This window comes from Salmo salar, chromosome 09 (genome assembly GCF_965601325.2).
Source record: "Salmo salar chromosome 09, fSalSal1, whole genome shotgun sequence".
Lineage (NCBI taxonomy): Eukaryota > Metazoa > Chordata > Actinopteri > Salmoniformes > Salmonidae > Salmo > Salmo salar.
In genome coordinates this window covers 77737428-77762500 of record NC_138299.1, presented here as the reverse complement: position 1 = coordinate 77762500, position 25073 = coordinate 77737428, and the positions used below count along the sequence as shown (strand labels likewise).

General features: G+C 47.3%; 1 protein-coding gene across 1 annotated transcript in view; it reads right to left on the bottom strand.

Moving 5' to 3' along the window:
- LOC106611816 (testican-1) overlaps positions 1 to 25073 on the bottom strand; it is a 334714-nt gene that overhangs the window by 62960 nt on the left and 246681 nt on the right. Inside the window, exons 5-6 of the mRNA XM_014212411.3 lie at positions 14159 to 14279; positions 7705 to 7837 (exon numbers count right to left, since the gene is read on the bottom strand). Coding sequence (XP_014067886.1) covers positions 7705 to 7837; positions 14159 to 14279 — 254 coding nt within the window. The remainder of the gene's footprint in view (positions 1 to 7704; positions 7838 to 14158; positions 14280 to 25073) is intronic.

Here is a 25073-nt window from a genome sequence, read left to right as displayed (position 1 = left end):
CAACGCACAACGTGCCATTGCACTCTCTAATTCTTTCTTTCTTTCTTCCTCTCTCTCGGAGGACCTGAGCCCTAGGACCATGCCTCAGGACTACCTGGCCTGATGACTCCTTGCTGTCCCCAGTCCACCTGGCCGTGCTGCTGCTTCAGTTTCAACTGTTCTGCCTGCGGCTATGGAACCCTGACCTGTTCACCAGATGTGCTACCTGTCCCAGACCTGCTGTTTTCAACTCTCTAGAGACAGCAGGAGCGGTAGAGATACTCTGAATGATTGGCTATGAAAAGCCAACTGACATTTACTCCTGAGGTGCTGATCTGTTGCACCCTCGACAACCACTGTGATTATTATTATTTGACCCTGCTGGTCATCTATGAACATTTGAACATCTTGGCCATGTTCTGTTATAATCTCCACCCGGCACAGCCAGAAGAGGACTGGCCACCCCTCATAGCCTGGTTCCTCTCTAGGTTTCTTCCTAGGTTTTGGCCTTTCTAAGGAGTTTTTCCTAGCCACCGTGCTTCTACACCTGCATTGCTTGCTGTTTGGGGTTTTAGGCTGGGTTTCTGTACAGCACTTTGAGCTATCAGCTGATGTAAGAAGGCCTTTATAAATCAGTTTGATTTGATTTGAACACAGGAGTGATGGTTGCTGATAATGGGCCTCTGTACGCCTATGTAGATATTCCATAAATAAATCTGCCGTTTCCAGCTACAATAGTCATTTACAACATTAACAATGTCTACACTGTATTTCTGATCAATTTTATGTTATTTTAATGGACAAACAATGAGCTTTTCTTTCAAAAACAAGGACATTTCTAAGTGAGCCCAAACTTTTGAAAGGTAGTGTGTATATATATAAAAACAACATGTTCACACGTACAACTATTAATTTATTGCATTTATCCTCCCTCATAACACACACGTACAAATGCAACACACACTCAACCACACACACTGACTCTCTCCACTCTCTTGCTGACACTTTCAATTTCACACATTCCAATTTAAATCCATCACTTCCTCCCTGACAGTTCTTAGATAGCAGCACTAATGCCGCTTAATCCAATTTGTTGACAAAGGTATGCCGCTCTCCCCTTCTATACATATTGAATTACCTGTCGAGAGGGAGGAAAGGAAACTGATGAAATATACCCCAGCCAATTCAATTGACTGCTATTTCCAGGCTAGTGAAACACTGGTGGTGTCAGCACCAATAATCTCTGTCTGTGGATGGCTATAATATGTTTTTAATTATGTACAAATATAGGAAAAAACTAGAGGCAAAAGTAGAGGGGCAAGTACAGAGGACAGAAGAGGGAGAAGGGAGGAAGGAGAGAGAGACACAGGAAGACAGGGGAAGACTATTCTGATAGGGAGAAACAGAGGAAGAGAGAAAGAGAGTGAGTCCATTATTGTACCACAGTGAGTTAAGGGGGCTGAGAGTTTCAGACTGAAACACTACTCATCCAGAGGGTTTAGAGAGAGAGAGGGGGATGAGAGTTTCAGACTGAAACACTACTCATCCAGAGGGTTTAGAGAGAGAGAGGGGGGGATGAGAGTTTCAGACTGAAACACTACTCATCCAGAGGGTTTAGAGAGAGAGAGGGGGATGAGAGTTTCAGACTGAAACACTACTCATCCAGAGGGTTTAGAGAGAGAGAGGGGGATGAGAGTTTCAGACTGAAACACTACTCATCCAGAGGGTTTAGAGAGAGAGAGGGGGATGAGAGTTTCAGACTGAAACACTACTCATCCAGAGGGTTTAGAGAGAGAGAGGGGGATGAGAGTTTCAGACTGAAACACTACTCATCCAGAGGGTTTAGAGAGAGAGAGGGGGATGAGAGTTTCAGACTGAAACACTACTCATCCAGAGGGTTTAGAGAGAGAGAGGGGGATGAGAGTTTCAGACTGAAACACTACTCATCCAGAGGGTTTAGAGAGAGAGAGAGGGATAAGAGGTTCAGACTGAAACACTACTCATCCAGAGGGTTTAGAGAGAGAGAGGGGGATGAGAGGTTCAGACTGAAACACTACTCATCCAGAGGGTTTAGAGAGAGAGAGGGGGATGAGAGTTTCAGACTGAAACACTACTCATCCAGAGGGTTTAGAGAGAGAGAGGGGGATGAGAGTTTCAGACTGAAACACTACTCATCCAGAGGGTTTAGAGAGAGAGAGGGGGATGAGAGGTTCAGACTGAAACACTACTCATCCAGAGGGTTTAGAGAGAGAGAGGGGGATGAGAGGTTCAGACTGAAACACTACTCATCCAGAGGGTTTAGAGAGAGAGAGAGGGGGATGAGAGGTTCAGACTGAAACACTACTCATCCAGAGGGTTTAGAGAGAGAGGGGGGGATGAGAGGTTCAGACTGAAACACTACTCATCCAGAGGGTTTAGAGAGAGAGAGGGGGATGAGAGTTTCAGACTGAAACACTACTCATCCAGAGGGTTTAGAGAGAGAGGGGGGATGAGAGGTTCAGACTGAAACACTACTCATCCAGAGGGTTTAGAGAGAGAGAGGGGGATGAGAGTTTCAGACTGAAACACTACTCATCCAGAGGGTTTAGAGAGAGAGAGGGGGATGAGAGGTTCAGACTGAAACACTACTCATCCAGAGGGTTTAGAGAGAGAGAGAGGGGGATGAGAGTTTCAGACTGAAACACTCCTCATCCAGAGGGTTTAGCGAGAGAGAGGGGGGGCTGAGAGGTTCAGACTGAAACACTACTCATCCAGAGGGTTTAGAGAGAGAGAGGGGGATGAGAGTTTCAGACTGAAACACTCCTCATCCAGAGGGTTTAGCGAGAGAGAGACAGGGGGATGAGAGGTTCAGACTGAAACACTACTCATCCAGAGGGTTTAGAGAGAGAGAGGGGGGATGAGAGGTTCAGACTGAAACACTACTCATCCAGAGGGTTTAGAGAGAGAGAGGGGGATGAGAGGTTCAGACTGAAACACTACTCATCCAGAGGGTTTAGAGAGAGAGAGGGGGCTGAGAGGTTCAGACTGAAACACTACTCATCCAGAGGGTTTAGAGAGAGAGAGAGGGATAAGAGGTTCAGACTGAAACACTACTCATCCAGAGGGTTTAGCGAGAAAGAGGGGGATGAGAGGTTCAGACTGAAACACTACTCATCCAGAGGGTTTAGCGAGAAAGAGGGGGATGAGCAGAAAGAGAGAGAGACAGAGAGAGACAGAGACAGAGGCAGAGAGATAGAGGGGCAGGTGAGCAGGGAGAGAGAGAGGGGGGTTGAGCACAGACAGAGAGAGAGAGAGAGAGAGAAGAGTTTAGAAAGAGAGTTTGGAGAGAAGTGGAATGAGCCAGAAGAGAGGAGCAATGTAAGGGGCTTTACTCTGCAGGCTACAGTCTCTCTAGAGATAAAAGCATCATTCTGATAATAGGATCGTGTGTGTGTGTGTGTGTGTGTGTGTGTGTGTGTGTGTGTGTGTGTGTGTGTGTGTGTGTGTGTGTGTGTGTGTGTGTGTGCGTGTGTGTATACACGTATGCATGTGAGAAGCCAACATCATTCCACACACTCTATAAGAGCACCACACTATAAGGACTGGATTCTTAGCCCAGGCATAACCACTATATTGGTCTCAGTAAGGATGACATCACTCTACCAGCTGAGGCCACACATTTATCCAGACCAGTCAGAGGGAGACAGAGGGAGCAGGGGAAGGAGAGAAGAGAGCGGAACACCCCTGCCACCCATTTGCTCCTCTCCTCCTTCTCTCTCTGATGGAGAGTGACAGCCCAATCCCCCTCTCTACTTCTGGAGTGGACCAGGCAAAGGGGAGTGGGGGAGGGATTGAAGGTGTGTGTGTGTGTGTGTGTGTGTGTGTGTGTGTGTGTGTGTGTGTGTGTGTGTGTGTGTGTGTGTGTGTGTGTGTGTGTGTGTGTGTGTGTGTGTGTGTGTGTGTGTGTGTGTGTGTGTGAGAGAGAGTGTGTGTGTGTGCACGTGTGTTAACAACATAACCCCCATGAGAAGAGCACAGATTGATCTCTGTGAAGCTATATGGCCTCCCTCAAGTCATTCCTTCTTAGTGGAAACAAAGGCCAGATTAGATTGTGTGTGGGTGGGTGGGAATTTGCAAGCCTGTGTGTGTGGTTACAGCAGAGTATTTAGCTATTAAAGGGTGACAGAGGGGGTGAGGTGGAATGGTAGGGGAGCGAGGGATGGATCATTGGGAGGGTGAAAGAAAGTGAAGGAGTGGACGAGATAGAGAGGAGAATAGAGGAAAAGAGAGGAGAAGAAAGGAGAAGAGGGGAAAAGAGAATAGAGTAGAAGAGGGGAGAAGAGAGGAGAATAGGGGAGAAGAGAGGAGAAGAGAGGAGAAGAGAGGAGGGGAGAAGAGAGGAGAAGAGAGGAGGGGAGAAGAGAGGAGAAGAGAGGAGGGGAGAAGAGAGGAGAATAGGGGAGAAGAGAGGAGAGGAGGACAGGGAGAGGGCGTTTTTCTCCAGACGAAGGACTGTGGAATCAAATATAGCCGGTGGACACAGTTCATCCTCTGCATCATCCATCATGGCTGCCATGCTCATTTACGGAACATCGCCATTCCAAAGCGTTCTCTTTGTGTATGTGTGTGTGTGTGCATGCATGCGTGCGTGTGACAAGGAGAGAAGGGGGGTAGGGAGGCTGGCTGAGGCGATGGAGGGTGGTGAAGGGTGGATAGTTTTTTCCCATGCTTGGGTAATTCTGGCTGAGCTAACAATTGACCTTGCTGTCATTCATGTTATAACTTTAAAGATGCTGCAAAGATTGTCATTGTCAGACTATGTGCTATATTCTACAAAGTACAAACATACCCCCCCTTCCGATCGTTGTGGGAGCATGCGCGAATCACTTGAGGTGTTGCAGTTAAGCACCGCCTTCGCCCAATCCTGATACTTCCAAATAACCAGTGAGGAAAACCTGAAATCCAGAACTGATGCTGCTCGGATCTTACGCATCCCATTCAGTCCTGGCAGTCCTGGCAGATTCTCTCGGTCTACACACAGAATCTTCCCACAGGAGATTAGTAGATGAATGACTATAAATGACCGTAAAACTACAAACAGCCAAACAAGAGAGATAAAAGTTAAAAGAACTGCTCTCACAGTTCTGGGTGACTTTAACCTCCCTACGTCTACCTTTGACTCATTCCTCTCTGCCTCCTTCTTTCCACTCCTCTCCTCTTTTGACCTCACCCTCTCACCTTCCCCCCCTACTCACAAGGCAGGCAATACGCTTGACCTCATCTTTACTAGATGCTGTTCTTCCACTAATCTCATTGCAACTCCCCTCCAAATCTCCGACCACTACCTTGTATCCTTTTCCCTCTTGCTCTCATCCAACACTTCTCACTCTGCCCCTACTCGGATGGTATTGCGCCGTCCCAACCTTCGCTCTCTCTCTCCCGCTACTCTCTCCTCTTCCATCCTATCATCTCTTCCCTCTGCTCAAACCTTCTCCAACCTATCTCCTGATTCTGCCTCCTCAACCCTCCTCTCCTCCCTTTCTGCATCCTTTGATTTTCTCTGTCCCCTATCCTCCAGGCCGGCTCGGTCCTCCCCTCCTGCTCCGTGGCTCGACGACTCACTACGAGCTCACAGAACAGGGCTCCGGGCAGCCGAGCGGAAATGGAGGAAAACTCGCCTCCCTGCAGACCTGGCATCCTTTCACTCCCTCCTCTCTACATTCTCCTCTTCTGTCTCTGCTGCTAAAGCCACTTTCTACCACTCTAAATTCCAAGCATCTGCCTCTAACCCTAGGAAGCTCTTTGCTACCTTCTCCTCCCTCCTAAATCCTCCTCCCCCTCCTCCCTCTCTGCGGATGACTTCGTCAACCATTTTGAAAAGAAGGTTGACGATATCCGATCCTCGTTTGCTAAGTCAAACGACACCGCTGGTCCTGCTCACACTGCCCTACCCTGTGCTTTGACCTCTTTCTCCCCTCTCTCTCCAGATGGAATCTCGCGTCTTGTGACGGCCGGCCGCCCAACAACCTGCCCACTTGACCCTATCCCCTCCTCTCTTCTCCAGACCATTTCCGGAGACCTTCTCCCCTTCCTCACCTCGCTCATCAACTCATCCTTGACCGCTGGCTATGTCCCTTCCGTCTTCAAGAGAGCGAGAGTTGCACCCCTTCTGAAAAAACCTACACTCGATCCCTCCGATGTCAACAACTACAGACCAGTATCCCTTCTTTCTTTTCTCTCCAAAACTCTTGAACGTGCCGTCCTTGGCCAGCTCTCCTGCTATCTCTCTCAGAATTACCTTCTTGATCCTAATCAGTCAGGTTTCAAGACTGGGCATTCAACTGAGACTGCTCTTCTCTGTGTCACGGAGGCTCTCCGCACTGCTAAAGCTAACTCTCTCTCCTCTGCTCTCATCCTTCTAGACCTATCTGCTGCCTTTGATACTGTGAACCATCAGATCCTCCTCTCCACCCTCTCCGAGTTGGGCATCTCCGGCGCGGCCCACGCTTGGATTGCGTCCTACCTGACAGGTCGCTCCTACCAGGTGGCGTGGCGAGAATCTGTCTCCGCACCATGCGCTCTCACCACTGGTGTCCCCCAGGGCTCTGGTCTAGGCCCTCTCCTATTCTCGCTATACACCAAGTCACTTGGCTCTGTCATATCCTCACATGGTCTCTCCTATCATTGCTATGCAGACGACACACAATTAATCTTCTCCTTTCCCCCTTCTGATAACCAGGCGGCGAATCGCATCTCTGCATGTCTGTCAGACATATCAGTGTGGATGACGGATCACCAGCTCAAGCTGAACCTCGGCAAGACGGAGCTGCTCTTCCTCCCGGGGAAGGACTGCCCGTTCCATGATCTCGCCATCACGGTTGACAACTCCCTTGTGTCCTCCTCCCAGAGTGCTAAGAACCTTGGCGTGATCCTGGACAACACCCTGTCGTTCTCCACTAACATCAAGGCGGTGACCCGATCCTGTAGGTTCATGCTCTACAACATTCGCAGAGTACGACCCTGCCTCACACAGGAAGCGGCGCAGGTCCTAATCCAGGCACTTGTCATCTCCCGTCTGGATTACTGCAACTCGCTGTTGGCTGGGCTCCCTGCCTGTGCCATTAAACCCCTACAACTCATCCAGAACGCCGCAGCCCGTCTGGTGTTCAACCTTCCCAAGTTCTCTCACGTCACCCCGCCCCTCCGCTCTCTCCACTGGCTTCCAGTTGAAGCTCGCATCCGCTACAAGACCATGGTGATTGCCTACAGAGCTGTGAAGGGAACGGCACCTCCATACCTTCAGGCTCTGATCAGGCCCTACACCCAAACAAGGGCACTGCGTTCATCCACCTCTGGCCTGCTGGCCCCCCTACCTCTGAGGAAGCACAGTTCCCGCTCAGCCCAGTCAAAACTGTTCGCTGCTCAGGCACCCCAATGGTGGAACAAGCTCCCTCACGACGCCAGGACAGCGGAGTCAATCACCACCTTCCGGAGACACCTGAAACCCCACCTCTTTAAGGAATACCTAGGATAGTATAAAGTAATCCTTCTAACCCCCCCTTAAAAGATTTAGATGCACTATTGTAAAGTGGTTGTTCCACTGGATATCATAAGGTGAATGCACCAATTTGTAAGTCGCTCTGGATAAGAGCGTCTGCTAAATGACTTAAATGTAATGTAAATGTAATAAAAGAAAGAGAGAACGAGGGAGAGAGCAAGATGGGGTTGGGGGGGTGTGTGTCTCACCTTAGAGGAGTAGGTGTGTCCATCAGATCCACACACAGGGCTGGGGTGGATGACAGGGCATGGCCTACACTTCCCATGGGGCCCTGCTCCTGCCCAGTGTTTGTGGGCCAAGCTTCCTTTCCTCGGTTTCACACTGTGTGTGAGAGAGAGCGAGAGAGAGAGAGAGAGAGATAGAGGGAGGGAGGGAGGTAAAAAGAGAGAGAGGGAGAGAGAGACAGAGCGAGAGAGAGACAGTGAGTGACACACATGGATATAGCTCTATATTTACTCAAAAATAAGCTACCAGATATGATTGTTGAGTTAATCAAATTGTACAATTTTAATTGCATACAAATTGCACAGTGTAGCAGTCAAATAGTCGCTGTGCCCAAGAACACTAAGGTAACCTGCCTAAATGACTACCAACCCGTACCACTCACATCTGTAGCCATGAAGTGCTTTGAAAGACTGGTCATGGTTCACAGCAATACCATTATCCCAGAAACCCTAGACCCACTCCAATTTGCATACCGCACCAACAGATCCACAGATGATGCAATCTCTATTGCACTCCACACTGCCCTTTCACACCTGAACAAAAGGAACACCGATGTGAGAATGCTATTTGTTGACTACAGCTCAGTGTTCAACACCATAGTGCCCTCAAAGCTCATCACTAACCTAAGGACCCTGGGACTAAACACCTCCCTCTGCAACTGGATCCTGGACTTCCTGACGGGCCGCCCCCAGGTGGTAAGGGTAGGTAACGACACATCCGTCACGCTGATCCTCAACACAGGTACCCCTCAGGGGTGCGTGCTCAGCCCCCTCCTGTACTCCCTGTTCACTCATGACTGCACGGCCAAGCACAACTCCAACACCATAATTAAGTTTGCTGATGACACAACAGTGGTAGGCCTGACCATGTGGTGCAAGGACAGCAACCTCTCCCTCAACGTGATCAAGACAAAGGAGATTATTGTGGACTACAGGAAAAAGAGGACCAAGCACGCCCCCATTCTCATCGACGGGGCTGCAGTGGAGCAGGTTGAGAGCTTCAAGTTCCTTGGCGTCCACATCACCAACAAAGTAACATGGTCCAAGCACACCAAGACAGTCGTGAAGAGGGCATGACAAAACCTATTCACCCTCAGGAGACTGAAAAGATTTGGCATGGGTCCTCAGATCCTCAAAAGATTTTACAGCTGCACCATTGAGAGCATCCTGACTGGTTGCATCACTGCCTAGTATGGCAACTGCTTGGCCTCCGACCACAAGGCACGACAGAGGGTAGTGTGTACGGCCCAGTACATCACCGGGGCCAAGCTTCCTGCCATCCAGGACCTCTACACCAGGGGGTGTCAGAGGAAGGCCCTAAAATTCGTCAAAGACTCCAGCCACCCTAGTCATAGACTGTTCTCTCTGCTACCGCACAGCAAACGGTACCGGAGCACCAAGTCTAGGTCCTAGAGGCTTCTAAACAGCTTCTGCCCCCAATCCATAAGACTCCTGAACAGCTAATCAAATGACAACCCAGACTATTTGCACTCTCTGTATATAGCCTCCACATTGACTCTGTACCGGTACCCCCTGTATATAGCCTCCACATTGACTCTGTACCAGTACCCCCTGTATATAGCCTCCACATTGACTCTGTACCGGTACCCCCTGTATATAGCTTCCACATTGACTCTGTACCGGTACCCCCTGTATATAGCCTCCACATTGACTCTGTACCGGTACTCTCTGTATATAGCCTCCACATTGACTCTGTACCGGTACTCTCTGTATATAGCCTCCACATTGACTCTGTACCGGTACTCTCTGTATATAGCCTCCACATTGACTCTGTACCGGTACTCTCTGTATATAGCCTCCACATTGACTCTGTACCGGTACTCTCTGTATATAGCCCCGCTATTGTTATTTACTGCGCTCTTTAATTATTTGTTTTTGTTATATCTTACTTTTTTTAAACATTTTTTTCTCCATTATTTTCTTAAAACTACATCGTTGGTTAAGGGCTTGTAAGTAAGCATTTCACTGTCAGGTCTACACCTGTTGTATTCGGCGCATGTGACAAATAACATTTTATTTGATTTGAGTTGGAATTGGAAGGAATTCTATTGCGCCCAATCAAAGTTGGGCAACTTCCATTGCTTTGTATGACACAGGCTTTACACTCCACTCTCTCCTTCAGCCATTCTGTAGATACAGAAGTCTGCCTACTAACCTCCAAGTTCCAAATGGTCCATAAAAATAACAGTATTTAACAAGAACATGGCTGATCACTCCAATCTAATTGTCTTGGTGCCAAGATGGCGCCCGAAGGCGACCGTTACTATTTCAACTCTCAAACCGAGGTGATGCACATCCATGACTCAGCCTCCTGGTGGATAGTTCATGCTGCTTGTCAGACCAGAGTAATGGAGGCCTGATCCGCCAGGGCCTTTTCTATAAGGAGGGTAATTACATCGGATCAAATCCCCCAGCAATCTTCTTGTTAAGTGGTCTGCTCTGTCTGACGAAACATCATCTTTTTGTCTACAATAACACTGAGGTGTGAGATATAGAATACAACCCTACACAGAAATCAATCTGACCACTGGGCTGTGTGGGGAATGTCAATCCACTGACTGAGAATGAACTGAGCCGGGTCTTCCACAGATTCTGTCACACATCTCTGGCTGTCAGACGGGTACATTCCCATTCAGCACAGTGCGGCAGGCAGACACCACCTTGATGTCTATAATTATCCATCTGTTGTGAAACAAACACTATAATAACAGATTAGACATGCCACTCGTTGCCAACACTCACTAGTGAAGAAAAAAGCAATTATGTCTGATAATACAGTTGAATATGAAACGTTGATGAGACTGATTAGCATCTCCTTAAGATGTCCCCCACTTCTCCTCCTCCCTCCTCTCCTTTTCACAGCTGCTCCTGAAAGCCCAGGAGAGCGGAAATGTGTGTGTGAGTGAGTGCGTGGTATCGTGTTTGTGTGTGTGTGTGTGTGTGTGTGTGTGTGTGTGTGTGTGTGTGTGTGTGTGTGTGTGTGTGTGTGTGTGTGTGTGTGTGTGTGTGTGTGTGTAGTGTGTGTGTTCAAGTGTGTTCTTCCTCTAGTCAGGGTATCTATGTCTGGGTGGATAACACCTTACGCATGGCGAAGGATAGAGGGATCACAGTCAGATAGCTGTGTGTCTATCATCCGTGTGTATGGCCATGCTTGTGGTCTCTGGTGAGTGTTAGGTGTCAGGCTGTGATGGGATGGAGTGTGTGTGTGAGTGGGGTGCATTAGGCTAACAGACCACCCCTGGATACCCTGCTGTGAACCCGTCAGACATCATTCTGACTGACAGAGCACAGGGTTGGAGGGAGGGAGAGATCGAGACAGAGACAGACAGAAGGGAATAACACACAGCATCCCACTCTCCTTCTTTCCCTCCCTCTATCTTTGTATCTCTCTGTCCATCTGTCTGTCTTCATTAGCCTTCCTCTTTAGTGCTCATGGTGCATCTCCCCTCCTCAGACCCAGACATCACCTCTCCCTCTCTCCTGCTCTACTTTAGCCTAATGTCGTTTCACGTGACACATTTCACACACACGCACACACACACACACACACACACACACACACACACACACACACACACACACACACACACACACACACACACACACACACACATATACAGTCGTGGCCAAAGGTTTTGAGAATGACACAAAAATTAATTGTCACAAAGTTTGCTGCTTCAGTGTCTTTAGATATTTTTGTCAGATGTTACTATGGAATACTGAAGTATAATTACAAACATTTCATAAGTGTCAAAGGCTTTTATTGACAATTACATGAAGTTGATGCAAAGAGTCAATATTTGCAGTGTTGACCCTTCTTTTTCAAGACCTCTGCAATCCGCCCTGGCATGCTGTCAATTAACTTCTGGGCCACATCCTGACTGATGGCAGCCCATTGTTGCATAAATCAATGCTTGCAGCTTGTCAGAATTTGTGGGGTTTTGTTTGTCCACCTGCCTCTTGAGGATTGACCATAAGTTCTCAATGGGATTAAGGTCTGGGGAGTTTCCTGGCCACGGACCCAAAATATCGATGTTTTGTTCCCCGAGCCACTTAGTTATCACTTTTGCCTTATGGCAAGATGCTCCAACAAGCTGGAAAAGGCATTGTTCGTCACCAAACTGTTCCTGGATGGTTGGGAGAAGTTGCTCTCGGAGGATGTGTTGGTACCATTCTTTATTCATGGCTATGTTCTTAGGCAAAATTGTGAGTGAGCCCACTCCCTTGGCTGAGAAGCAACCCCACACATTAATGGTCTCAGGATGCTTTACTGTTGGCATGACACAGGACTGATGGTAGCGCTCAACTTGTCTTCTCCGGACAAGCTTTTTTCCGGATGCCCCAAACAATCGTAAAGGGGATTCATCATTGAAAATGACTTTACCCCAGTCCTCAGCAGTCCAATCCCTGTACCTTTTGCAGAATATCAGTCTGTCCCTGATGTTTTTCCTGGAGAGAAGTGGCTTCTTTGCTGCCATTCTTGACACCAGGCCATCCTCCAAAAGTCTTTGCCTCACTATGTGTGCAGATGCACTCACACCTGTCTGCTGCCATTCCTGAGCAAGCTCTGTACTGGTGGTGCCCCGATCCCGCAGCTGAATCAACTTTAGGAGACGGTCCTGGCGCTTGCTGGACTTTCTTGGGCGCCCTGAAACCTTCTTCACAACAATTGAACCGCTCTCCTTGAAGTTCTTGATGATCCGATAAATGGTTGATGTAGGTGCAATCTTACTGGCAGCAATATTCTTGCCTGTGAAGCCCTTTTTGTGCAAAGCAATGGTGACGGCATGTGTTTCTTTGCAGGTAACCATGGATGACAGAGGAAGAACAATGATTCCTTTTTGAAGCTTCCAGTCTGTTATTCGAACTCAATCAGCATGGCAGAGTGATCTCCAGCCTTGTCCTCATCAACACTCACACCTGTGTTAACGAGAGAATCACTGACATGATATCAGCTGGTCCTTTTGTGGCAGGGCTGAAATGCAGTGTTAATGTTTTTTGGTGATTCAGTTCATTTGCATGGCAAAGAGGGACTTTGCAATTAATTGCAATTCATCTGATCACTCTTCATAACATTCTGGAGTATATGCAAATTGCCCTCATACAAACTGAGGCAGCAGACTTTGTGAAAATTAATATTTTTGTCACTCTCAAAACTTTTGGCCACGACTGTACACACACACACACACACACACACACACACACACACACACACACACACACACACACACACACACACACACACACACACACACACACACACACACACACACACACACACACACACACACAGCTGAAATGAAGATTTGGTAATGGGAACAGTACTTGTATAAGTCCCACCTGGTAGACATACTGTACATGAACCAGTGTCCATCCCATAATTTCACCTTACGACTTAAATGAGTTACATCCCAAATATCCCCCTGCAGGCGTCATGATGAAGCCCTCGATCAAGTTGGCTACTGAGCTAACCAGAGCACCAGACAGTGTGGCGGGTTCTGTTCCTGATATATTCTGTGTTTGTAACTGGATCAGCAGAACAGTGGTAGCTACAGTAGATGTGTTGGGAGCCCTCCAGTGATGTCTCACTGCATTGGCTCAGCCACGGCTCTGTTTGTGTTTGTATATCCACGGGGCGTCAGTAATTATGAGCAACAAGCACTTATTCCCACTTAACGGCCATTGCATAATTGATATTTGTTTGTATTAAACTGAAGAGGAGAGAGACAGGCGCAGGATCAAGCATCGATGGCGGCCCACACCTCCCCTCTCCTCCTCTTCCTCCTCCTTCTCTCCTCCTTCTCTCCTCCCCTCCTCCTCCTCTTCCTCCCCCTCCTCTCCCTCCTCCTCCTTTTCTCCCTCCTCCTCCTGCTCTCTCCTCCTCCTCCTCCTCCTCTCCCTCCTTCTCCTCCTCCTGCTCTCCCTCCTCCTCCTCCCCTTCCTCCTGGTCTCCCTCCTCCTCCCACTTCTCTCCCTCCTCCTCCCCCTCCTCCTCCTCCCCCTCCTACTTCTCTCCCTCCTCCTCCTCCCTTTCCCCACAGAGATCCTACATGTAATTCTATGCACTCCCCCTCTTCCTCCCCCTCTTCCCCCCTCCCCTTCTCTTCTTCTCTCTGTCAATCAAACTCCATCTCGGTGGGGTCTCTGGCCTTCGTCGATAAGAGCAGTAATAGAAGAAGGTTTGATGAAATCTCATACAGAGTACATGCCTCCATGGACTTTAATGGACATAGAGAAAGGCTACTGCAACGTAGTGATTTGCACTTAACAGCCAGGTGGGTGGTGGCGAATACCAGGCCGGGGCTCCTGTAAGTAACTCTATTCTATACATTATCAAGGCCATAACGACGCTAACGAAAGAAAGACAATCAAGTTGGAATTCTTATTTTTCTCTTACCTGTGTGTAGGCTGCTTGTCGTTGGTGTTGGTGCAGATGGCTGTCTGATAGTCGTGGCTGACACACACCCTGTGAGGAGGGCAGCGCACCTTCACACATGGGTTTTTAGTGGCGTCCAGAGCTACCGGGAGAGAGAAGGGACAAAATGAATGACTGAATAACAGGGCCACACCCACGTCAATTCAACGTCTATTCCACGTTGGTTCAACGTCATTTCATTGGAATGATGTGGAAACAACGTTGATTCAACCAGTGTGCCCAGTGGGCATGCTCTGAGGGATTCAATTACCAGCTACCATTAGCAGCGGTACAAATACACATTTTAACAAGACCAGTAAGATCAGAATGTACTCCCGTAATCACACAACAGAGAATATGGCTTGAAAGGAACAGAGTCTCCTCAATACTAGGAGATACCTTTCAGTCATTCAGACACAGAGATAAAGCAAAAGAATGACATGAAAACCCCTGAGTGTAAACTCACCCTCACAACCTAACAACGCAGTGCTTTGACAAATGGCTGTCCTCACCATGAGCATTTCTGTCAATGCCAGTAACCATAAAACAGAGGGGAGAGAAGGGGAGCGAGGAGAGGAGGAGTGGGTGAGAGTGAGGAGGTGGAAAAAGAGAAGAGAAAGTGTGTGTGTGTGTGTGTGTGTGTGTGTGTGTGTGTGTGTGTGTGTGTGTGTGTGTGTGTGTGTGTGTGTGTGTGTGTGTGTGTGTGTGTGTGTGTGTGTGTGTGTGTGTGTGTGTGTGGTGTGTGTGTGTGTGTGTGTGTGTGTGTGTGTGTGTGTGTGTGATATGTGGCTTATAACAGTGATAAGACCCCCAAACGCTCCAGGATCTAAACCATATGATAGTTGTAATCCATTCCAACATGCAGCAATCCCATATTGCATTTAGAGAAGTAAGAATCATAGGGAAAAAGTTGGAGATTTTAACGTAGGTAGAGTTTCTGTAGTGTGACCCTTCTGGGCCTGCCTCATCAGAACTCCGGGCAAGCAAGTCGTATAGCCCTGTCTGCGCTCACATCAATCTCCACGGCAACATTATCGCCATAGCTGCGAGACACAGGTGGCTGGCGTCCAAGGTGACGAAGATCAAAGACACACATTGGCTCTGAGCGTTCCGAGCATTTTGTCATTTCACGCTACGCTTACGACACAAATCCACCCACCGGGGACAGAGAGAGAGGAATAAAGAAAATGGGAGAGGGAGAGGAAGAAAGAGAGAGAGCTATGAAACGGGGAAATAGGGAGGACTGTGGGTGTGGGGCTTACTCAGCTATTCTCTGGAGAGGAGAGGAGAGGAGAGGAGAGGAGAGGAGAGGAGGGGAGGGGAGGGGAGGGGAGGGGAGGAGAGGAGGAGGAGGAGAGGAGAGGAGAGGAGGGAGAGGAGAGGAGGGGAGGGGGAGGGGAGGGGAGGGGAGAGGAGAGGAGGGGAGGGGAGGAGAGGAGAGGAGAGGAGAGGAGGGGAGGGGAGGGGAGGGGAGGGGAGAGGAGAGGAGAGGAGAGGAAAAGAAACCCAACAACAACAAAACAACAGCAAACTGTTGTGACTACAACCTGATCAAAGAAGGATCGTGTGGAGAAGCTCATCCTCATTCACAGGAATAACAAGCTAACAACCTAAAAACAACTTCAAAGCCAAAAGGCCTCCGTACAGCTGAACCCCTTAGATAACTCATTAGAGTACCTCTGATAACAAGACAAGCTAGTGGCCAGGCCTCAATTATCTCACTAATGGGTTGTGTTTGAGCTACGTCTGCCGTGTGATGTCAACACGACCACTCCCTGACCCACAACACATGCTACACCGGTGTTGTAACCTGGTTTAGTCCCGAAACACACCACCGTTATGCAGATATAAATATGATATTATCTGTTTGCATCTCAAGTCCACACAAGTGATACACTCAAAGTTAAAGGAGGCATGTTTTTGAAGAGGTTTAAGGCAATACTTGAACGGGAGATATATGCAGGTTTTTCTGTTGGTTATTAAGTAGTTTGTCATGTCTATGACTCTCTACTGTGCATTTAAATACAGATATCACAGGCCACATATACCTGTCAAGGAATGGTCTCTCTCTCTCATCTCTATCTCCATCCCCCACTCTCTCTTCTCTTTGTCTATTTCTCTCGCTCGCTTTCTGAAATTGAGAGAGACGGCATGGCAATCATTTTCCGTGATATTTGTCACTTTTGTGGCATTGGGTGGAGGGTGGAGTTTTACATCTTATTTAAAAATTAAAAGTTGGCCTTGGCTCTCTCACTCTCTGCTTCAGAGCAGGAAGAAACCCATCTGACTTCAATCCCCGCGGAAAATGACTTTCTTCCCGCGAGGGAAATGAGAGATGAGAGGAGGATGAGAAGTGGGAGGAGGAGAGAGATGAGAGAGGGACCAGTGGGTGAGAGGACGGTGAGAGGAGGGTGACAGGGGAGAGAGGGGGATGTGGGAAGATAAATAGATGTGGGGTGACAGGAGGAGCGAGAGATGAGAGGAGGTGAGAGAGATAAGAGGGGGAGATATGAGAGGGGTGAGGAGGAGAGAGAGATGAGAGGAAGTGAGAGAGATGAGAGGGGGAGAGATGAGATGGGTGGAGATAGAGAAAGGAGGTAGAGAGAGGAGAGAGAGATGAGAGGAAGTGAGAGAGATGAGAGGGCGAGAGAAGGGGTGATGTTGAGGACTGCTTAGAGCAAACACAACCCATAAAATACTCAGATAGAAACTTAGAGACAGCGACAGTGTGTGGTGGGAAGGAAACTGAGGTGCATTTCTCAATTCCAAACTTTCCTTTGAATAGCATCGCAGCTAGAACATTTGGATCCTTGGAAGTCGTGGGAACTTAAGGTTTCCCATTGGTTCTGGGAACTAAGCCATACATTTCTGGCCTGGTAAAACGGAAGTGAGATGGAATTGAAAATGTTGCCTGTTCTGGAAACGTACATTTTTAGGAGGTTATGAGAACGTTTTACTATGGTTCCGATAACGTTTTTCTGGTAGGTTTTATTAACGCTCTGAAAACAGAACTTATAGGTTATTTGTTTGGTTTTCAAATAACTTCCTTAAAACATTCGCTTGAATATTTCGTTATTGACTTTTAATTACATTGCTAGCTTATTTTGGATTAACTTGTTTTCACTCCAAGCACAGATAGGACAAATGGAAATTCATTTCCTCTAGGGCGTTAATCATGCAAACACATGTATTTTTTTATTATGACACGGCAACAGGAAGGAAATTTGACCGTATTATCTTCGGTTCTCTTTCCATGGACCTCGTGCCACCAGGATGGAGCTTAGCATGTCATGTTCTTTTATACATACAAAGCTGTTATTTTTAGTCTATTCAAACAGATACAATTTTCAAAGGAAACAAAGCACTCATCAGAGGTGTGGCCAATTAGAGAGAGAGAGAGAGAGAGAGAGAGAGAGAAGGAGAGAGAAGAGAGAGAAGAGAGAGAGAGAGAGAGAGAGAGCCTTTATCTGTCTATTCCAGACCCGAGTGAGCAGCCTTGCTGTACAAGGCTGTTTAATCAACCAGTCAATTCTAATACAGGAGCACCATATCATACCCCACTATCTCTGCTCTTTCACTCTCCCTCTCTCCTTCTCTCTCTCCTCTTTCACTCTCCCTCTCTCCTTCTCTCTCTCCTCTTTCACTAACCCTCTCTCCTTCTCTCTCTGCTCTTTCACTCTCCCTCTCTCCTTCTCTCTCTCCTCTTTCACTATCCCTCTCTCCTTCTCTCTCTCCTCTTTCACTCTCCCTCTCTCCTTCTCTCTCTCCTCTTTCACTATCCCTCTCTCATTATCTCTCTCCTCTTTCACTATTCCTCTCTCCTTCTGTCTCTCTTTCATTATCCCTCGCTCCTTCTCTCTCTCTTCTTTCACAATCCCGCTCTCCTTCTCTCTCTCCTCTTTCACTGTCCCTCTCTCCTTCTCTCTCTCTTTCACTATCCCTCGCTCCTTCTGTCTCTCTTCTTTCACTCTACCTCTCTCCTTCTCTCTCTCCTCTTTCACTCTCCCTCTCTCCTATCTCTCTTCTTTCACTCTCCCTCTCTCCTCTCTCTCTTCTTTCACTATCTCTCTCCTCTCTCTCCTCTTTCACTATCCCTCGCTCCTTCACTCTCCTCCTTCACTATCCCTCTCTCCTCTCTCTCCTCGTTCACTCTCCCTCTCTCCTCTCTCTCTTCTTTCACTATCCCTCTCTCTTCTTTCACTATTCCTCTCTCCTTCCCTCTCTCCTCTTTCACTATCCCTCTCTCATTATCTCTCTCATCTTTCACTATCCCTCGCTCCTTCTCTCTCTCCTCTTTCACTATCCCTCTCTCATTATCTCTCTCATCTTTCACTATCCCTCTCTCATTCCCCTTTTCCTTTCTCTCTCCCAGTATCTATATATTTATTTCCATCACAATCCCCCGTCTCACTCCTATATCACAATCCCCCCTCTCACTCCAATATCACAATCCCCCCTCTCACTCCTATATCACAATCCCCCCCTCTTTCACTCCTATATCACAATCCCCCTCTCTCAGTCCTATATCCCAATCCCCCCTCTCTCACTCCTTCAGTATATCACAATCCCCCCTCTCTTACTCCTATATCGCAATCCCACCTCTCTCACTCCTATATCACAATCCCCCTCTCTCACTCCTATATCACAATCTCCCCTCTCTAACTCCTATATCACAATCTCTCTGTCTCACTTAGGGCTATTGCGGTGACCCTATTACCGCTTCACCGGCGGTCACGAGTCTTGAAGGCAGTGAAATTCCACATGACCAATTTAGTCACGGTAATTAGGCATCTCCAAGCTCTGATGCTGCTGATGGTCATTAGTATCCTACCAAACTTGCTAACTGCCTGGTACTCAGCACTCTATTGTCCCTCTAATCACTCTGACATCAATGCAAATGTAATTGAAAATCTAATCAAGCACTTCATGAGCTCATGTTGATCAACATTTCTATAGGCTATGCAATTACGTGAGAAAACAGAGTGATGGCCTCTATTAAAAAGAGGAGGATCCCATCAGCTTTCGATAGGCTAGGACTAATATATTTATTTCTCAACTTTCCTAATATTAACCACATTGCTTATCTTTGCAACAGGAGTATAGTCTACCTGGCTGGCATGAAAATGAAGCACAGGAGAAGCGTCCTCCATTCGCTATTTAAGTGCAGAGATTACATGTATTTTCTTCCCCTGCCCCTGTTCCAACAGGTGCATGATAATGGTCCATTCTAAATCAAAACACATTTCACACATATATGATTTAGTATATGTAAAGACAAGATTAAATCAAGAATAGTCTGATGGGTGACAATATTAGCCTATCACTTGTGAATTATACATTATCACTTGTGAATGATGCCCAGCATAAGGCAAGAAACAATGCCTTTTTTTTTTACTTTTCCGAATCATAGTCGCATACCTCATGTAGCCTAGCCCATAGGCCTACATGTTTTGATAATGCTTGTATGACAACTAAAGTGGCCAAATAACTTCTTAAAATTAAGCACATTAATCTTCTTTAAAAGGGGTGTAGAGCCTTACTGGCATATATAAGCAGTGTGTGAGTTTCAAGTTTGGAGAAGATCCTTTTCACCATAAAAATGCACCTTCATAATAAAAGCATTACATGCATAATCACATTTGCGATCACTTTTGTAAATGGTGTTTTCCACTAATGGAACATTTGCGCTTATAGCCTACTGCCTTGTGCGCATTGCTGCACTTATAATGTGACGAAATAGCCTAATAGTTTATCAACATTTTAAGCTAAACATTCTGATTGGTTGCGTCAGCCAAATTACGTAAAAAAGTTGTTTTGATGCTAGTGGTTGTATCAAGTTGGGATCTATCGCATCCCACAACTGTCCCAGACTATGTTTGGAATATTTATTTCTCGCACAAAAAAATAGGTCATCTTTTGTACGGTGGGGGATAGTAGATTGACATAGGCTAGTGCTTTTGCTGTTCTGTAGGTCTACTCATCTTGTTGGTTGACAAAAAGTAAATGTGGACAGTTCTTCCAAAATCTTCAATATGCACCTCTGAATTGGATAAGGACGCATGTAGTTGCGTCCCTGATGTGTCTGTCTTCCCTTGTAGCCTGTGAGAAAGACCCGATCAGGTGATGGAGAGCCATGTGAGTGAGAGGTGCTTCGGAGTACGCAGCACTCAGGGAGAAGGGCACAACGCAACACTCCGGGCCACACAAAGGGGATACTGCCGGGAAATTCGAGGCATTATCAAGTGCTTGTCGAATTGTGAATGAGAGACTGATGAAGTGTGTACAGCATGCGCAAAAAAATAAGCAGAGCGACTTTTTTCAAATCATCATTAGAGTCGCATCATGCAGCCTTACAATGTATTAAAAATCAAAACATACAGCCCAACGTTTGTGGAACAACTAAAGTTACATTAATAACTTTAAATTAAGCATATGGGAGGACCTATTTCTTTGTTAACCATTCAAAAAAGAATAGCCGCATGTGCGCACTCCCTCAAATCTTTCGGAGAAAATATCCTTTCTATTTAATTCAGCTTTGTTCAATTGTATTCTTCATACTATAAAATAACATAAAATAATGCAACGGAATTCTAAGCAAATCTAGTTGTGTCTGAATCCTGGATTAGGAAGACCACCAAAAACCCTGAAATTTCCATCCCTAACTACAACATTTTCCGACAAGATGGAACTGCCACAGGGGGCGGAGTTGCAATCTACTGCAGAGATAGCCTGCAGAGTTCTGTCTTACTATCCAGGTCTGTGCCCAAACAATTTGAGCTTCTACTTTTAAAAATCCACCTTTCCAGAAACAAGTCTCTCACTGTTGCCGCTTGTTATAGACCACCTTCTGCCCCCAGCTGTGCCCTGGACACCATATGTGAACAGATTGCCCCGCATCGATCATCAGAGCTCGTGCTGTTAGGTGATTAAACTGGGACATGCTTAACACCCCGGCCATCCTACAATCTAAACTAGATGCCCAAAATCTCACACAAATTATCAATGAACCTACCAGGTACAACCCCAAATCCGTAAACATGGGCACCCTCGTAGATATCATCCTAACCAACCTGCCCTCCAAATATACCTCTGCTGTCTTCAACCAGGATCTCAGCAATCACTGCCTCTTTGCCTGCATCCGTAATGGATCCCACGGTCAAACGACCACCCCTCATCACTGTCAAACACTCCCTAAAACACTTCAGTGAGCAGGCCTTTCTAATCGACCTGGCCCGGGTATCTGGAAGGATATTGACCTCATTCCGTCAGTAGAGGATGCCTGGTTATTCTTTAAAAGTGCTTTCCTCACCATCTTAAATAAGCATGCCCCATTCAAAAAAATTTGAACCAGAAACAGATATAGCCCTTGGTTCACTCCAGACCTGACTGTCACATCCTGTGGCGTTCTGCATTAGCATCGAATAGCCCCTGCGATATGTAACTTTTCAGGGAAGTTAGGAACAAATATACACAGTCAGTTAGGAAAGCAAAGGCTAGCTTTTTCAAACAGAAATGTGCATTCTGTTGCACAAACTCCATAAAGGTCTGGGACACTGTAAAGTCCATGGAAAATAAGAGCACCTCTTTCCAGCTGCCCACTGCACTGAGGCTAGGAAACACTGTCACCCCCGATAAATCCACGATAATTGAGAATTTTAATAAGCATTATTCTACGGCTGGCCATGCTTTCCACCTGGCTACCCCTACCCCAGTCAACAGCCCTGCACCCCCCACAGCAACTTGCCCAAGCCTCCCCCATTTATCCTTCACCCAAATCCAGATGTTCTGAAAGAGCTGAAAAATCTGGACCCATACAAATCAGCTGGTCTAGACAATCTGGACCCTCTCTTTCTAAAATTATCCTCCGAAATTGTTGCAACCCCTATTACTAGCGTGTTCAACCTCTCTTTTGTATCGTCTGAGATCCCAAAAGATTCGAAAGCTGCCGCGGTCATCCCGCCCTTCAAAGGGGGATACACTAGACCCAAACTGCTACAGACCTATATCTATCCTACCTTGCCTTTCTAAGGTCTTCGAAAGCCAAGTTAACCGACCATTTTGAATCCCAAAATACCTAATCTGCTATGCAATCTGGTTTCAGAGCTGGTCATGGGTGCACCTCAGCCACACTCAAGGTCCTAAACGTTATCATAACCGCCTTCGATAAGAGAAAATACTGTGCAGCTGTCTTCATCGACCTGGCCAAGGCTTTCGACTGTGTCAATCACCACATACTACTCGTTCTGTGCGTGATTTCCTGCAAGACAGGAATGTCAGTGTTCTGCCATGGCCAGCGAAGAGCCCGGATCGCAATCCCATTGAGCATGTCTGGAACCTGTTGGATTGGAGGGTGAAGGCTAGGGCCATTCCCCCCAGAAATGTTCAGAAACTTGCAGGTGTTTTGGTGGAAGAGTGGGGTAACATCTCACAGCAAGAACTGGCAAATCTGGTGCAGTCCATGAGGAGGAGAGGCACTGCAGTACTTAATGCAGCTCGTGGTCACACCAGATACTGACTGTTACTTTTGATTTTGACCCCCCTTTGTTCAGGGACACATTATTCCATTTCTGTTAGTCACATGTCTATGGAACTTGTTCAGTTTATGTCTCAGTTGTTGAATCTTATGTTCATACAAATACTTACACATGTTAAGTTTGATGAAAATAAACGCAGTTGACAGTGAGAGGACATTTCTTTTTTTTGCGGAGTTTAGATATGGGAGTTTATCAAGATTGGTTTTGTTTTTTAAATGATTTGTGGGTCTGTGTAATCTGAGGGAAATATGTGTCTATGATATGGTCGTACAGTTGATTAGGAAATGCAGCTCAGTCTCAACTCCTTTTGTGGACAGTGTGCACATAGCCTGTCTTCTCTTGAGAGCCCGTTCTGCCGATGGTGGCCTTTCTCAATAGTAAGGCTATGCTCACTGTGTCTGTACATAATCAAGGATTTTCTTAATTTAGGGTCAGTCACAGTGTTCAGGTATTCTGCTAATGTGTACTCTCTGTTTAGGACCAAATAACATTCCAGTTTGCTGTTTTTTGTTGATTCTTTCCAATGTGACAAGTAATTATCTTTTTGTTTTGTTGGTTGCTGTCCTGGGGCTTTGTGGGGTTTGTTCATGTTTGTGAGCAGAGTCCCCATACCAGCTGGCAGAGGGGACTCTTCTCCAGGTTCATCTCTCTGTAAGTGATGGCTTTGTTATGGAATGTTTGAGAATCACTTCTTAGGTGGTTGTAGAATTTAATGGCTCTTTTCTGGATTTTGATAATTAGCAGGTATTGGCCAAATTCTGCTCTGCATGCATTGTTTGGGGTTTTACGTTGTACACAGAGGATGTTTTTGCTGAATTCTGAATGCAGAGTCTCAATTTGGTGTTTATCCCAATTGGTGAATTCTTGGTTGGTGAGCGGACCCCAGACCTCACAACCATAAAGGGTAATGGGTTCTACAACTGATTGGGGGGGGGGGGGGGGGGGGGGGGGGGCGGGGGGGCAGAAGGGGAATAAGACTGAGCTGGGGGCTGGTGGGGGCTATATAGGGTGTGGCTAGGGTTTGTTTGGGGAAGGGTCGACTGGTTGGGGATGGTGGTGCTGTGGTCTGGGTGTAGGTCCTCTTGATGTGGACCCTCTTGGTGCAGGTTCTCCGGGAGGGTGTCCCGCAGTTCTGGGAGGGTGTCTCACTGGTCTGGGCGGGGTGTCCTTTTCTCAGATGCTCCTGTGTGAGGTGCTGGGGTTGCGGTTGAGGGTGAGTTCCTTCAGGGTCCTGGTCAAGGTAGGGACTGCTGCCTTGTGGACAAAGTCCAGGGTGGGAGGGGTGGGACCGGTAAACATTTGGTTTTGAGGCACAGTCCCTGGAAATGCTTGCATTCACCCACTGTATGGTGGCAGGGGGGGAAGTATTTTCGTGGTAGCTGGGTGGAGATGACCACTTGTGCGTTGGGGAAAGTGGAAGATACTTTTTCAATCACTCCATTGAGTGCTGTGGCCACCCTTTCCTGCTGGGCCCTCAGGTCATTTGTGCCTGTGTGTATTATGATGTGGCTGGGGGATCCTAGTCGGTCCTCAGACAGCAGCTCTAGGGCGTGTCGGGTGTTCGGACACCAGAGTTTAGCCACTTGGTGTTTTGGAAAAAGTTTTCCCATTTGAGTCAATTAGGAGCACAATCTCTGTCTTTTGTGTGTCCTCAGTGGGTTTGGGGGTGTTGTCAGGAGAGCTATCCGGTGGGCTGACATGGGCGGTGCCAGGAGGGGGAATCTGCTGGGTTGTTGGATCCTGCCTTGTCTGTCCTGCTATGGTGTTAAGGCTGTGGTCGGGGTCTGAAGTGGGCTGTTCTGGTGGATTGGCCAGCTCTCTCATGAGTGGTTCATTGTCACACCTCAGCTTTCTCACCTCCTCCTGCAGTGCTGTTAGCTGGGCTGTGTGTTCCCCTCTGTCCTTGTTAAGTTCTCTCACCACAGACAGGAGTGCAGCCAGCTCTCTCAGACAGCCGTCTATCTCCACCTTCCGCCCCCGGGTCTTGTTGGGGGGGGGGGGGGGGGGTGATCAGACTCACTTGGGGTGGGGAGTCGTCACCAAGAGAAAGCTTCTCCGTGCTCTCTTTTTGATTCTTTTGAAGTCCTGTTGGAAATGTATGAAGTTGCCCTGCAACAGCACTGTTCCATTCTTGTACAAGTTGAGAGAGAGTGTCTCGGTCTCAGGATCCTCGTTTTCCAGTATTCTCATTTTCCACCCTCCTCCAATACCAGCTCTCTTAAAAGAGGTGCAGTGTGCTCTTCTAGCTGTGTGCCAATGCCCAGGGATGGCCTGTGTGAGAGATGAAGTTGCTTACGTTCCCATTTTTCTAGCAGTCAGCAAACAGTGTCTCTGGATTGTCCATGTGGAGCTTCTCTTCGTAC